At 36.8% G+C, this 13,955-nt stretch overlaps 1 protein-coding gene across 1 annotated transcript in view; it reads right to left on the minus strand.

Moving 5' to 3' along the window:
• Positions 1-13,955, minus strand: part of FBLIM1 (filamin binding LIM protein 1) — a 726,871-nt gene that overhangs the window by 51,726 nt on the left and 661,190 nt on the right. Inside the window, exon 6 of the mRNA XM_044061867.1 lies at positions 7,606-7,775. Coding sequence (XP_043917802.1) covers positions 7,606-7,775 — 170 coding nt within the window. The remainder of the gene's footprint in view (positions 1-7,605; positions 7,776-13,955) is intronic.

Consider the following 13,955-nt stretch of genomic DNA (forward strand, 5'->3'; position numbering starts at 1 on the left):
GCGTGAATGGGCATTCCTTCGTTGAAGGTTGTGCGTTAGGCCCGGCAAGCCAGCACGTAAAAATCTACTGCCAATCATTAGTGGACCGGAGTTCCACTGTGGCGACCCCTAACCGGGAAAAGCCGAAAGACACAAACAAACTGAGGATACCGCCATCTAAAAAGAGGTGTTGTGTGCATGATGCAGTATTGCACTGACAAAGCAGCATCAATTTTACATTCAGTTATTAATTAAAATTCATTACGGAGTACAGCGATCTCTGACCAGTTACTTAATGAAATGATGAGGTGAAATGCTGTTCTCCAGCCATGTTTATTATTTAGTGCAGCTCTAAATTATGTATGTAAGAAGGTATTCAAAGGCAAGAGAAATAATGACAGTTATATAATGCCATGCACACCACTTCTCTGAAAATGTCTCTAACTAAAAGTCATTTGAACAGCTGTCTGTATCTGTGAAATAAAGGACTGAAGTTAAGTTAGTTACCTCATCCAGGTAAACAGCACTTATTGTGAGACTTAGCTGCATGGCAATCAGAAGCTGTGACTATTTACTACCTCCTTAACAAGTGACATGTAGGTATTAACAGGAGACTCATGTAAGAGACTCTGAGCGCTGTACAGCTAGAAACTCTGAGCACTATACAGCTAGAAACTCTGAGGTCTGTACAGCTAGAAACTTTGAGGTCTGTACAGCTAACAACTCTGAGGTCTGTACAGCTAGAAACTCTGTCTGTACAGCTGACAACTCTCATCTATATGAATATGTTGAGAAATTTATGCAATTGTTGGTTTGTCTAAATATATTTATTTATTTATTCATTTATTTATTTATTCGCTATGAGCACTCAGCTGCAGGCTTGAATACTAGCTGGAGTATCTGTCTATAACTACTATTGCTTACTATAGCATTTTGAGTTCTTCTTAAGCTTGTGCATTCACATAAAGTCCTTAATTGATTAATTATTTAATCAATTGGCAAAGTGTGTAATTTATTGTTTTAATTTTGGCGCCCCTTTTTTACTCATCTGTATAAATAGATGTGCTAGAAATGTTATTTGTACTGTCTGATGAAGCGTGGTGGTGACCACGCGAAAGCGCTTACTCATTAAAATTGTTTTGTGCCTACACTTTGGATTCGTGATTATAACAGAAGGGAACCGTTTTTATCTCATTGACTGTGTCATGCTGGCTGTTCAGGAACTCTGAGTTGAATATAAGTATTTTCTGTTTTCGTGGTGGGAGTATCTGGTTGTTATTACCATTTTCTTGCTGTCTGTTACAGACACTCCCTTTGGCTGCCGGTGAAGAGTTTTTTTGTTGTTCATTATCCCTTACTCTATTTTCACCGTCCGCACATGATGGATACAACCAACATTGAATTGGACTACAATCCAGGGACGAGGGAAGCAGTGGTAAATCTAGAGGATCTATTGCACCTACAGGCTAACCCTTTATTGACTCTGGACCTTTCTCGTACTGAGTATACTATTCCTACCAATGAAGAGGGCTTTAACATGTCTGAATTCAACTCTGCATCCAAATCTCTTGAGGACGACATGTATAAATTACAGAGACTTGCCTGGCAAAGGCAACATTTGGAAGCATGCCTGCACTATTCGATCGTGCCCAGAGGAATGCGAGTGCTGTGCATGCCCTCCTATGGAGAGGCGCATCCAGTACTCCTCAAAAAATGGCAGGACTTGAACATCGATCTTGGTCACAGGTATATCAGGCTTTTGCTTGATTATTTTAAACCTATAGAAGTTGAACTTAGAGACAATGTTGATGTTAATTTTAAAGATCTTAGTCACCGCTTTCAAGCGGAATATTGTGTCCGTAGAATGCGCAACATCTGTCTACAAGTAAATGCATTCAGCGAGAGATTAAAGACAATTAAAATGCGAAAATTGCAGAGAGATTTTCAAGACTTTAAAACACGCCAGATATTTGTTTGGCCGAGAGGAAATAATTTAGTACAGAATGAAAATGGTATTGCCAATGAGAATGTGAACTGTTCACAGCCCTCTGTATCTGCAGAAGGCTTTGTTATTAATGCTAATAATGACAACAGTCATACGGTGAACATTCCCTCACTTTTTATTGCTACAGAAGGGACTAATAATGGTTCTGTTGTAACGGATACACCCCCTCCCAATCAATTAGCCTTGCGACAACCGGCAATTAGCTCAGGAGCCAGACCTAAAGATTCTAACATCATGGTTCCTTCAGGAACCTCTACATCCGAAAATTTTTTACCTTATCCGGTGAAACAGAGGTTTCAGAACAGAGGACGCTCCATGAGTTGAGGTCCAAGGAAAAGGAAGCTATCGACAGAACATTTTCAGCCGACAAGACGAACGAAAATGTGACTGACTTACTTTACAATTTTTCTGATTTTAATTTTTCTAAAGCGGACATTTCTCTTTTAAATCGTGGACTGAATTTTATCCCAGCTAGTACTGATAAATTGAGTGAAGTTTTAATTGATCTTAGACTGTTTTGTAGGCGAGTGGCATTGAAAATGTTTTTTAGAGATCATTCTGATTCTGCCAACAATACTGTTCTTAACATTCATAAAAAGAAAAGCACTTTTATGCCCCCATCCCCGCACAATGTAGAATGTTTTTTAAATCGTTGTGAACAGGATTTTTATGAGTTATTTTCCAAGAAGATAAAACCTGGTTTTTATAACTTAAATTTGGATGAATTTAATTCTTTGAAGTGTTTAAAGCAATGTAAAGAAATTTCCGTAAAACCAGCTGATAAAGGAGGGGGGATTGTGGTTTTAAACACTTCTGACTACAATTCCAACATGTGCTCCATGCTTAATGATGACGTAACTTATGTGAAACTGAAGCTATATGAAGTGAATACAATTATTAAGAATGTACATAATACACTATATGACCTACTTATGTGCAGACAAATAAGTGAAGAGATGTATAGATATTTACTCATAGACTACCCCACCATACCTATTATTAAAGGGCTCCCGAAGATCCATAAGAATACATATCCCATCCCACTGAGACCTATAGTGTCCGGTGATCATTGGGTGACTGCCAACATTTCCAGTTTTATAGAGTTTTTACTGAGACCAGTGGTTGATTCTTTCACCAGTATTCTGAAAGATACTTACCATTTGCTTGACTGTCTCTCGAAAATACATTTAGACATAGATAAACATGAATACATTCTCATAACTTTAGATGTGAAAAACCTTTTCACTTCAATTCCCAATGATTTGGGTATTGAAGCTGTACGTGACATATTAGTGACAGAAACGTCCTTCACAAGTGATAGGCAGCTACTCATAGGCCAACTACTTGATGTGGTTTTGACTAATAATGTATTCATGTTTTTGAATGATTACTATTTACAGAAATGGGGGGTAGCTATGGGCACCCCGTGTGCTAACACGTATTCCAATCTAGTTGTGTTAGCATGGGAGCGCCTACACCTTTTCACTCACCCACGATTTAAACAAATAAAAGCATATAAGCGTTTTGTGGATGATATTTTTATTATATGGGAAGGCACTGAGATGGATTTTAGGGAGTTTTTGAGTCATCTTGAAAGCACATCTACTTTTTTACGTTTCACGATGGAGAGTTCATCTGACTCCATAAACTTTCTAGACGTGACATTAACCATTACTAAGGATGGCACTATCAGTTCTACATTATATAGGAAACCGACCTGGAGGAACACGCTTTTAACATTTGACAGTATGCATCCCAGATATGTCTTCCCTGGCATTATAAAGAGCCAATTCATTAGAATAAAAAGACTCTGCAAAGACACTTGTAATTTACATCTAGAAGCAGATCGTCTAGAAAGTTTATTTAGAGAGAGAGGATATGATTCTAGCTTAATTTCAGCTATCAGAAGTAACATAATTGACAATACGCTGTCTGAGAATCAGCATATACATACCAGGAAAAGCAATAGTTTTATTAAACACAAAGAATTTATATCAGTAACTTTGAATTATACTAGTATTGTTAATGACATCAAGGGAATTTTTTACAAAAATTGGAAAATATTAACTATAGATCCCATGGTTAAGAAACTGGTAGGGGATAGACCCCACTTTATGTTTAAAAATAGTTTGAATCTGAAACAATTACTTTGTAACGACAAAAACAGTGTTGAAATTTCACCTTTGCTTTTTAGCCATAAGAGAGGCACGTTTCCCTGCTATAATTGTAAGAGATGTGGCTCTATTTCAAAAAAGATAGAATTCCAACACCCCACATTGAACTTTGTTTTTCAGCCCAAATTTTTTGCCAACTGTTGCACCAAGAATCTCATTTATCTCGCCACTTGTAAAAATTGTTCAGCTTTTTATGTAGGCTTAACTAAAAGATGCCTAAAAGATAGGATATATGGCCATCTGTATGATATTCGCAAGAAGAATGATTTAAATGCTCTAGCGAAACATACCATGGAATATCCTCTTCATGACTTTGAGTTCAGGGTACTTGAGATAGTGAGTTTAAACAAGAGATGTGGAGACAATGTGCTTTTGCTGAACAATAAGGAATTAAAATGGATTTTGAGATTAGCTGCACACATACCTCCAGGGATCAATAATCAGGTTTCGATTAAACCAGTGTTGGAAGATAGATGAGCCTTCCACACTGCTTCCTTTGATGTTCCTTTGTTGTTCTATGATACTCAGTTAACACACAAACATACATTTTTAACGACATATTTTATTAATTTATTAATTAATTTATTTATTTATTTATTTACATCCATCTATATATTTAATCCTGTTCATTCATCTTTTTATTAATGCATACATTCATTTATTTACCTATTTATAAATACATAATATTATATTTTTATATTTGCATTCATATTTATATGTATTTGAATGAATATTTACAGTGACTAGCTTCTACACATTTTAATAATAATTTAAATATAACATGCATCAACCCATTAATTTAATTTATTAAATCAATTTATTTAATATATATATAAGTATTTTATCTTCCCTGTTTGTACATAAAATATTGAGCTCCAACATACATATATTTATTTATTTATTTACTTATTTGATAAATTCATACACATTTTTTAATGGTTTTGATGCTACATAGTTTTTCATACTGTCATATATGAGTATCATCATGATATATATTTATATTTATAATTATTATCTAAATGGGAGTTTTTATTGTGAATATTTATTATGAACTTTTGTGCTTTTTTGTCATCTATATGAATATGTTGAGAAATTTATGCAATTGTTGGTTTGTCTAAATATATTTATTTATTTATTCATTTATTTATTTATTCGCTATGAGCACTCAGCTGCAGGCTTGAATACTAGCTGGAGTATCTGTCTATAACTACTATTGCTTACTATAGCATTTTGAGTTCTTCTTAAGCTTGTGCATTCACATAAAGTCCTTAATTGATTAATTATTTAATCAATTGGCAAAGTGTGTAATTTATTGTTTTAATTTTGGCGCCCCTTTTTTACTCATCTGTATAAATAGATGTGCTAGAAATGTTATTTGTACTGTCTGATGAAGCGTGGTGGTGACCACGCGAAAGCGCTTACTCATTAAAATTGTTTTGTGCCTACACTTTGGATTCGTGATTATAACAGAAGGGAACCGTTTTTATCTCATTGACTGTGTCATGCTGGCTGTTCAGGAACTCTGAGTTGAATATAAGTATTTTCTGTTTTCGTGGTGGGAGTATCTGGTTGTTATTACCATAAACAGCACTTATTGTCAGACTTAGCTGCATGGCAATCAGAAGCGGTGACTATTTACTACCTCCTTAACAAGTGACATGTAGGTATTAACAGGAGACTCATGTAAGAGACTCTGAGCGCTGTACAGCTAGAAACTCTGAGCACTATACAGCTAGAAACTCTGAGGTCTGTACAGCTAGAAACTTTGAGGTCTGTACAGCTAACAACTCTGAGGTCTGTACAGCTAGAAACTCTGTCTGTACAGCTGACAACTCTGAGCGCTGTACAGCTAGAAACTCTGAGCACTATACAGCTAGAAACTCTTGAGGTCTGTACAGCTAGAAACTCTGAGGTCTGTACACGTAGAAACTCTGAGGTCTGTACAGCTAACAACTCTGAGGTCTGTACAGCTAGAAACTCTGAGGTCTGTACAGCTGACAACTCTGAGCGCTGTACAACTAGAAACTCTGAGCGCTGTACAGCTAGAGAGTCTGAGCACTGTACACCTAGAGACTCTGAGCGCTGCACAGCTAGAAACTCTGAGGTCTGTACAGCTAGAGACTCTTGAGTGCTGTACAGCTAGAGACTCTGAGCGCTGTACACCTAGAAACTCTGAGCACTGTACACCTAGAAACTCTGAGCACTGTACAGCTAGAAGAAACTCTGAACGCTGTACAGCTAGAAAGTGGTCCATTACACAATACATTGTATACATTGTAGTGCAATATTGTTCACTGAAAACACAATAGTAAATATATATAGTTTTAATACTTTTAGGTTGTTATATTGTTTTCATTTTTTGGAAGCATTGGCATCTGGAAAGAACAGATAAACTGATAACAGAACAATTTCTCTGTCTACTGAAAAACAGTGCTGCATAGGAACGGAGCCCTTACAGTAAGCCTATTGGCAGTTTGTAAATGATATCTGAGCACAGAACCTTATTTTTAAACTGAATTACATGCCCCAGTATTCTTGCTTGTCTGATGTTGCTTATCTCTTTCATCATTTATCATGTTTTTCCTCTGCCTCCAGGCCTCCTGGTGCTTAATTAATTGTGCACAGTAATCATAAAAAGCAGCTTCACAGAAAGGTTCAATCATCCTTGTCCCGTGGGTTTCACTGCCATCTGACATTGTTTTTAATTAGTGCAGTCTGCTTTAGTTCCTGCAGTTCTCATAACCCATTTAATCTTACATCATACATCAAGAGTTGATTGTTCAATGACAGTTGTCACCACTATCCTCCAGCCACACCTGGAAATATCTCTGGTTTTGTTTCTGTTTTTTAAGGTATTACTGCACTAAGCAATAACATCTTATATTTTCAGTAAAGATATAAATATGAGAAAATAATTACCTTACTCCAATGCATCAGTAATACCAAAAGGCTTTCATTCAAGCTGTAGTCAATGTTGGCAGAGCTTCTTAAAAAAATCATTGAGGGCGGTTCCTCATTTTGGGTATGCTCCACATTACTTTAAGCAAGTTAAATGTGTCACAGCTAATTCCAGACGTTTTTTTTTTCATATTCAGGACAGCTTTTCTACTTAACAGCAAGCAATACAAATGATAATGAGACTAATGTTTACATAGTTCATTTTTACAGCTTATCATGTAAGTCATCAGAAGTGTGCAGCAGTTAAAACATGAAGCAATTGTTCTTTAACTAACAATTGTACCAGAACCTTACTGAACAGATTCTGTTATCTTGTTAATGTGTCCTACCAACATTACTACAGATACTGCTGTACCATAACACCCACTGTGTAAAAATACTGTTACACTAAATGCTCTATCATCACAAGGGATGACAATAAAAATATAGCTTACAGTATTTATTTATGACTTTCTTCACTAAATTTGCAAGTGTGTGAAAAAGCATTACCTTATAACATGGGTCGCACATAGGCCTTCCATTCTGGCTGTAATAGAGCAGCCCAGCCAGCGGTATATGACATAGCCGACATGTGAAGCAGTCCGTATGGTACAGTTTATTCATGGCTTCTATTGCTTGGCAGCTGAGTGCAATGGTTTTATGGCAAAATCCACAGATATCTGATGAGGAAATACAACATTTGGTCACATATTTTTATTTGCATTATGAACATACTGCCACATCTAAATATGATGGAGAGCCCCTTCCTTATGCAGCCAAAGCAAACAAGTATCATAAAATCCTCGTACTTTGTTACCTGTTTACATATCTCAAGTAGTAACTGTTTGGATAAAACATGCATATGCCTCATATGCTGTATATGTACTAAAAAAATTATCCAGAATATTCTTTAGATTTGTATGAGTTTCGCATGGTCTAAATACTATGTAGTATACTTCAAATGGCAGTCAGCTGTTAAACTATATATATTCTTTTCTTCTGTATTGGTGGTTTTGTTAAACTATATATAGTTCAGTGTTATGCAGTATATTTTTGCTATTAGCTCATGTTAATTGCCTGTGAAAAAGTATTTAATGTGGAGCTTTTCTCCCTGGACTTCTACTGAAAAGGGTCTTTGTACAGTCAGACTTTCCCTGTAATCATAACAATACAATAATGGCTCTTTGTCATTCAAAAACATGCACATCGAGTGGCCAGACTTTCTGTTGGAATACACTTAGATGACAGAGCAAAATACTTAAAAAATCAGGTACATTCTGCAAAACTAAGGAATCAGAAATGTACCTGATTTCCTGATTTTCCTTGTATTTCTGCACTATCCCAACTAAAATCTTAGCAGTATCAAAAAAAAAAAAAAAACGGCAATGGAGATTCTCTTTTTTTCCATTGCTTCTTCTGCACTGCACTGTGAGCAGTGTACAAGAGTGGAAATGTATGTCCCATACACATGCATAGTACATCAGTAAACAAGGAAGTATGTGGAGGAACACTACAGCATCCAAGACATTATTTAAGAGAGGTAAGCAATTTCTTTCTTAAATAACGTTATTGTATAATAGCAAAAATTCAATCTTGTTTGTGGGTATATCAGGATTGGATTTGTTTAATCACCCAGGCTTTGTCCTCATGATCAAACCACACCAATTGTGGGTAAAATCTTGATACACTCATGCACAGTCTTGGATTATTGCTTAAATATGCTTCCTGACTTGCATATTGAAATGATTTTTTACCCCCTGTAGAAGAGCAAAAAACATATTTCTTTCTGTGGAAAAATATTAAATGATAATATCCACCATGTTACAATTTCAAAGGCCTGTAAGTTTTTTTCTGCAAGAACAAAAGAAGACACATGAATGCACGTAATATATCTTAACCCATTGTTTACCAATATAAGGGCAAATCAGCTGTACATTAAGTTGGTCCTTTCACATCTGTTTGTGTCTGATAGCCTCGCATTCTGTGTCTTACTTAGATAAATAAACCAATGAGGGTCAGAGAAAAAATCCTGTAGAGATAGAAAGATGGAGATATTGACTACTGTCTTGGACCTGAAATTAAATAAGAATGTCAATGTGCTTATACTGTCAGTTGCCTGGCGATTATTACTAAAACCTTTACTCTTTCCAAGTATGATACTGTTTTGTAAGATATGAAATGTTATTTTCAGTCTCAAAAGTGAAACATGCATTTACAGAAAATGTGCTTGCAAGAGAGAGAGAGACAGAGAGAGAACCAAATGTGATGCATCTTGTGGAAACTGAAATTGGGCTTGCTGACAATTCCATCATAGCTTCATCACCAATGCAACTGACTGATTGAAGTCCTGTCCCTCATGTCAAGTCCTCATAAAGGAAAACAGCTAATTCACTCTCCCAAGGGTCATGTGATAAGGTTATACACAGCGAGAGATCACAGAACTGTAATTTATTCATGCTGCACGTCATTTCCTAGTGCCCATGGGCTGTGGATTCAGATCTCAGTCTCAAATTTCAAAGCACAACTGTTATCATGCAGCAACCAAAGTGAGAACCATAATACAGGCTGCCAAGCACCTTGCAACCAGTCTCAGTTTGCATGAACACTGACAGGAAGTAAATGGTGCAGCGGTATCATTGTTGCCTCACAGCAAGAGGTTCTCTTGTTTGATTCTCGGCTGGAGCGCCTTCTGTGTGGAGTCTGCATGTCCTCCCCATGGTCGAGTGGCGTTTGAAAGACATGCGTGAATGGGTGTGCCTTCGTTGAAGGTTGGGCATTGGGCTGCCACTCCGGCACTGTAAGTATCTACTGCCAATCATTAGCGGACCGGAGTTCTGCTGTGGTGACCCCTAAATGGGAAAAGCCGAAAGAAGAACAACAACAACCGACAGGAAGTAAATGGGCATGGCATGGCTTTTAGTGCTAACGTTAACACCATGATGTCTAAGCAAATGAAAATTGTAAGCAGAAGAATAAACGTACAAACCTATGTGTTTTTAAGTATCTGTTTTGTAAGTAACCCAAGAAGGAATTTAATGTGGTTCAATGTATGCTTAATGATTACTCAGGGTAGAGCTAGGCCCCCATCTTAAACAGATACATTCTGCACTTCGCTTTGCACAGAATTCTGACTGCATGCACTCCATTCTGTATGAGACGCTTGCACTGAGAATTGCTGCTGACTTCTTGATGTTTACTGGCACTTAATACACAGATTTGCTTGTTCTGATCTGCTTTGAACAGCAGTTTATTATGCTAACTCAGTGGGCTGATCAGATTTGCATTTTGTAGAAGACTAGAAACAAGGTGTATCTCTTAGAGAATGTATTCCAAAAGCACTTGTTATGACACATTAAACTAGAAGTAAATTACACTGCATCGTCAGTTGGTCTGTGCATTATTTATTGCCCAGTGATCTGTGCATTATTTACTGCCCTGTGATTGATAACAATCATACTACAGTGGGCAGATAAGACAATACATGACCAGTTTTTTTAATCTGATATAGTCCTAGCTGAAGTGAAACTACAGCATTGTTCCACAGCATTGACCAGTTCAGATGGAAACTGTCAGTTATAGTTCAACAATTTCACAAAGCAGCTGTAGAACAGAACAAGGCTGGCAAAATTTCCAGTGCACTGTGGCTTAAAAGAAAGTGGATACTTATGAGTACACAAAAGATTCCCTTGAAAAGTATATGGTCACAGACCTCTCAACTCCCCCTGTTTTGGAGGAACATTCCTATTTTCACACTTGATTTAACCCTGCACAGGATGTCCCTATTTTTGGAGGCATGTCCCAATTTTCAGATTTGATTGACTCCTTCACATAATTTTCTGAATCCCCCTCATTACATGTGATTTTTGAAGCTGTATAGTACACAGAAAACTACACTATATGACCAACGTTCTAGTGGCAACAATAATTTAAAGAGGAGACAGATCTTGCATCTCCCTTTTTCTAAAGCAAAAATACATGACCTTGTGTAGAAAAATTTTGCAATATCATCAAGAAAAATCTTGATGAGTGGATGGGAAATAGGAGATACACCCCGGGGATCACTTCTGTGTCTCTGCTCAACAGTGGCACAGGAAAATAACTTTCTTGGGTGGCGTAAGGTAGTGAACCTTGTTGGGTAAGCTTACGTAGGCCCTTGGGCCAATAGCCTAGTACCTACCTATAATACAATTCATTAAAGTTCACAGATTTTACACTGTTTCTTTGATAATGTGCTTATATTTTTCCATCATTTTAGACACTTGCTGTTTTTTAAATGTGTTTCAGAATAGGATTTGACATTCCTATTGAAGTAGGAAGAGTTACATGCTGTTGGATATTCAAATGTTATGCTAATTAGATGTCCAGATATTTTAGCTGGATGTAGATTTTACAAGGGCCTTTGTTTCTATTTTCATTACAGCAGGTTGAGAGGTATGCTGCACACCACAGAGTAGCTTTAGTACACCAAAACAAAATATAATATTGTCACTTTAGTGGTACAGTTTTGAGCATAAATGGCTTCTGATTAACACCTGCAAAAAACTGACTGAATATAATGAATACCTTTCTCTCTCTACTCAGTTTAATTCTTAAAGTTTAAACACAAAATACAAAGCAATTCATCAGTCTGTAAGTCCCTGGCTTTTACTGCACATTTTGGTACCTCTGGTGTTATTTTAGCACTGATACATATTTTTATCTCAAAGATCCAGCGTTCACTATAGGACAGCTTTCCTCTGGCTTACCTGTACATATTATCTCTCTCTTGGTCATCATATATTACATAGTGAATACATAGTTGACTAGGAAGGTATGAATTCAAGTTGTGACTAAAACAGGGATTATTATTGTTACTCATGGGCAGAAGATATTGGAGCAAGAAGTCAATGCATAAAGCTACACAATATGTTTTTAGTGAAGCTCTTTAACAACAATCTGCAGCAAAAGGAAAACTTACGTGAGATGAAAATTACACCAGAGCAACAATTTGCAGATTTGGTATTCCTAAGGTACAGCGACTATGAACTGTACGGCCTATGTAAAGCAGCTGTCCCTAAACCCCCTACCCCCCCTTAGTTAAATGTAACACAATGAATACACAACCATTATGTAAAGGGGCAAGTTGTGTTCAAAAGGGATTTTTAAAAGAAGAGGCTTTCAATGTAGGGACATGCTCCCTTAGTATGTTTATGATATGCTCTCTTATTTAGCCATGCCAAGTGTTTGTACCAAAGTAAGCAGGGCTCAAAGGTAAGCCTAGGTCCATAGCACTTTGGATACTAGCATTTCTGAAGAAAAAGGAGGAGGTACACTACTTGGAGGCTCATGAAAGTCATGCTGGATGCATCCTTCCAGATATGCTATTCAAACTACTTTACTTAAACTCATTTATATACCACACAAGATAATATCTTTGCTCACACCCAATAATGTTCCCACGTTGCTTAACCCTTGCCTTTACACATGAAAACATTCCATTCATACCTCTTGACTGCTATGCATACCTATCAACCTCTTAGCGCAAAAAATCTGGACAAAGCCTAAAATAATGGTGGGGGGGCCCAAATGCCCAAAAATAGGGACAGATTTTAAATACTGCTTTTATAAACATAGAAAGTTGCTTGACCAATGGGTTTTGTGTTTCTATGCATTATCTGATACATATTACGTTTGAAACTCAAATGTCTGACATTATTTAGTGACTTGCCAGAAAACCACAAATTTTATGAGGAGCAGACGAAAAATATGAGACAAAATCTGGGCAATCTGTGAAAATCTGAACATCTGAAAGGTATGGTGCTATAATTCAGGCTACTATGAATTTTCCCCTCATAGTTTGCCTAGCTCCTCCTATAGTTACTGATTTTCTTAGCAAAGAAAGACCTGTGTAAGGGACTATAAATCATTAAATATGCGCTATAAGTCTATACCAATATGAGGTCCAGTGTATTAAGACATTTACAATGAAAAATAAGAAAATGTTATTCTGTGCCCTCTGCTATGATTTGTAAAGGCCAGTGCTATGACTTTTAATGCTAAAAGATCCCACTAATCATGGCTTCTCAGTTTTAGGTCCTAAAACCAGTCAATCGATCCCACCTCAAAACAGATAAAAGCATAATTGCCTTTCTACCAGTCCAAATCAAATACAAAGCATATCTACAAGAAAAAACAAACAAACAAACAATCTAAGTGTACTTGCTTCATACAAGCAGAACCACAAAGATTCTGTAATACAATTCCTCGCTTCACTCATTTCTCTACTCCTTAAACAACTTTTAACTGACCAATAAAATCCTTTTATGCATAGCTAATAGAATACTAAATGTAGCCACTTCAGCACCCTGAACCAAAGAGACTTTCTTCAATCCATACCCTTTAAACAGCTGTTTTTTTATTCAAATCCCCTCAAAACTAACCTTACCCCACTGATAAATACCTCACCTTCCTTCTCACTAACAGCAACCTTCTCTACTAACTACCAAGTATGTCTGGGCCTTGCTTACCTTGGTACAAGCACTCAGCATACCTAAATAAGAGAGCATATCATAAACCTAATAAGGGAGCATGTCCCTACATTGAAAGCCTCTTCTTTTAGAAATCTCATTTGAACACAACTTGTCCCCTGGTGCAGAAAATTACAGCAATGATGTATTCATGTAGCCCAGGGTTTGATTCCCTCAGCCATCATTTGCCTACTGTGTGACTCTGAGCTATTCATTTAACCAGTTCACCCCGTTAAGGGAACCTGTATCCCGTGAGACAGCCCAGTTGATTAATATATAACAAATGCTGAAAGACAGCTTCTTTTGTGCAAACCCTGTTCTGCCAACTTATGTTCATTAACAAAGAACTGCTAT

This window comes from Protopterus annectens, chromosome 2.part0, assembly GCF_019279795.1.
Source record: "Protopterus annectens isolate FY-2018-M chromosome 2.part0, PAN1.0, whole genome shotgun sequence".
In the NCBI taxonomy this organism is placed as follows: domain Eukaryota; kingdom Metazoa; phylum Chordata; order Ceratodontiformes; family Protopteridae; genus Protopterus; species Protopterus annectens.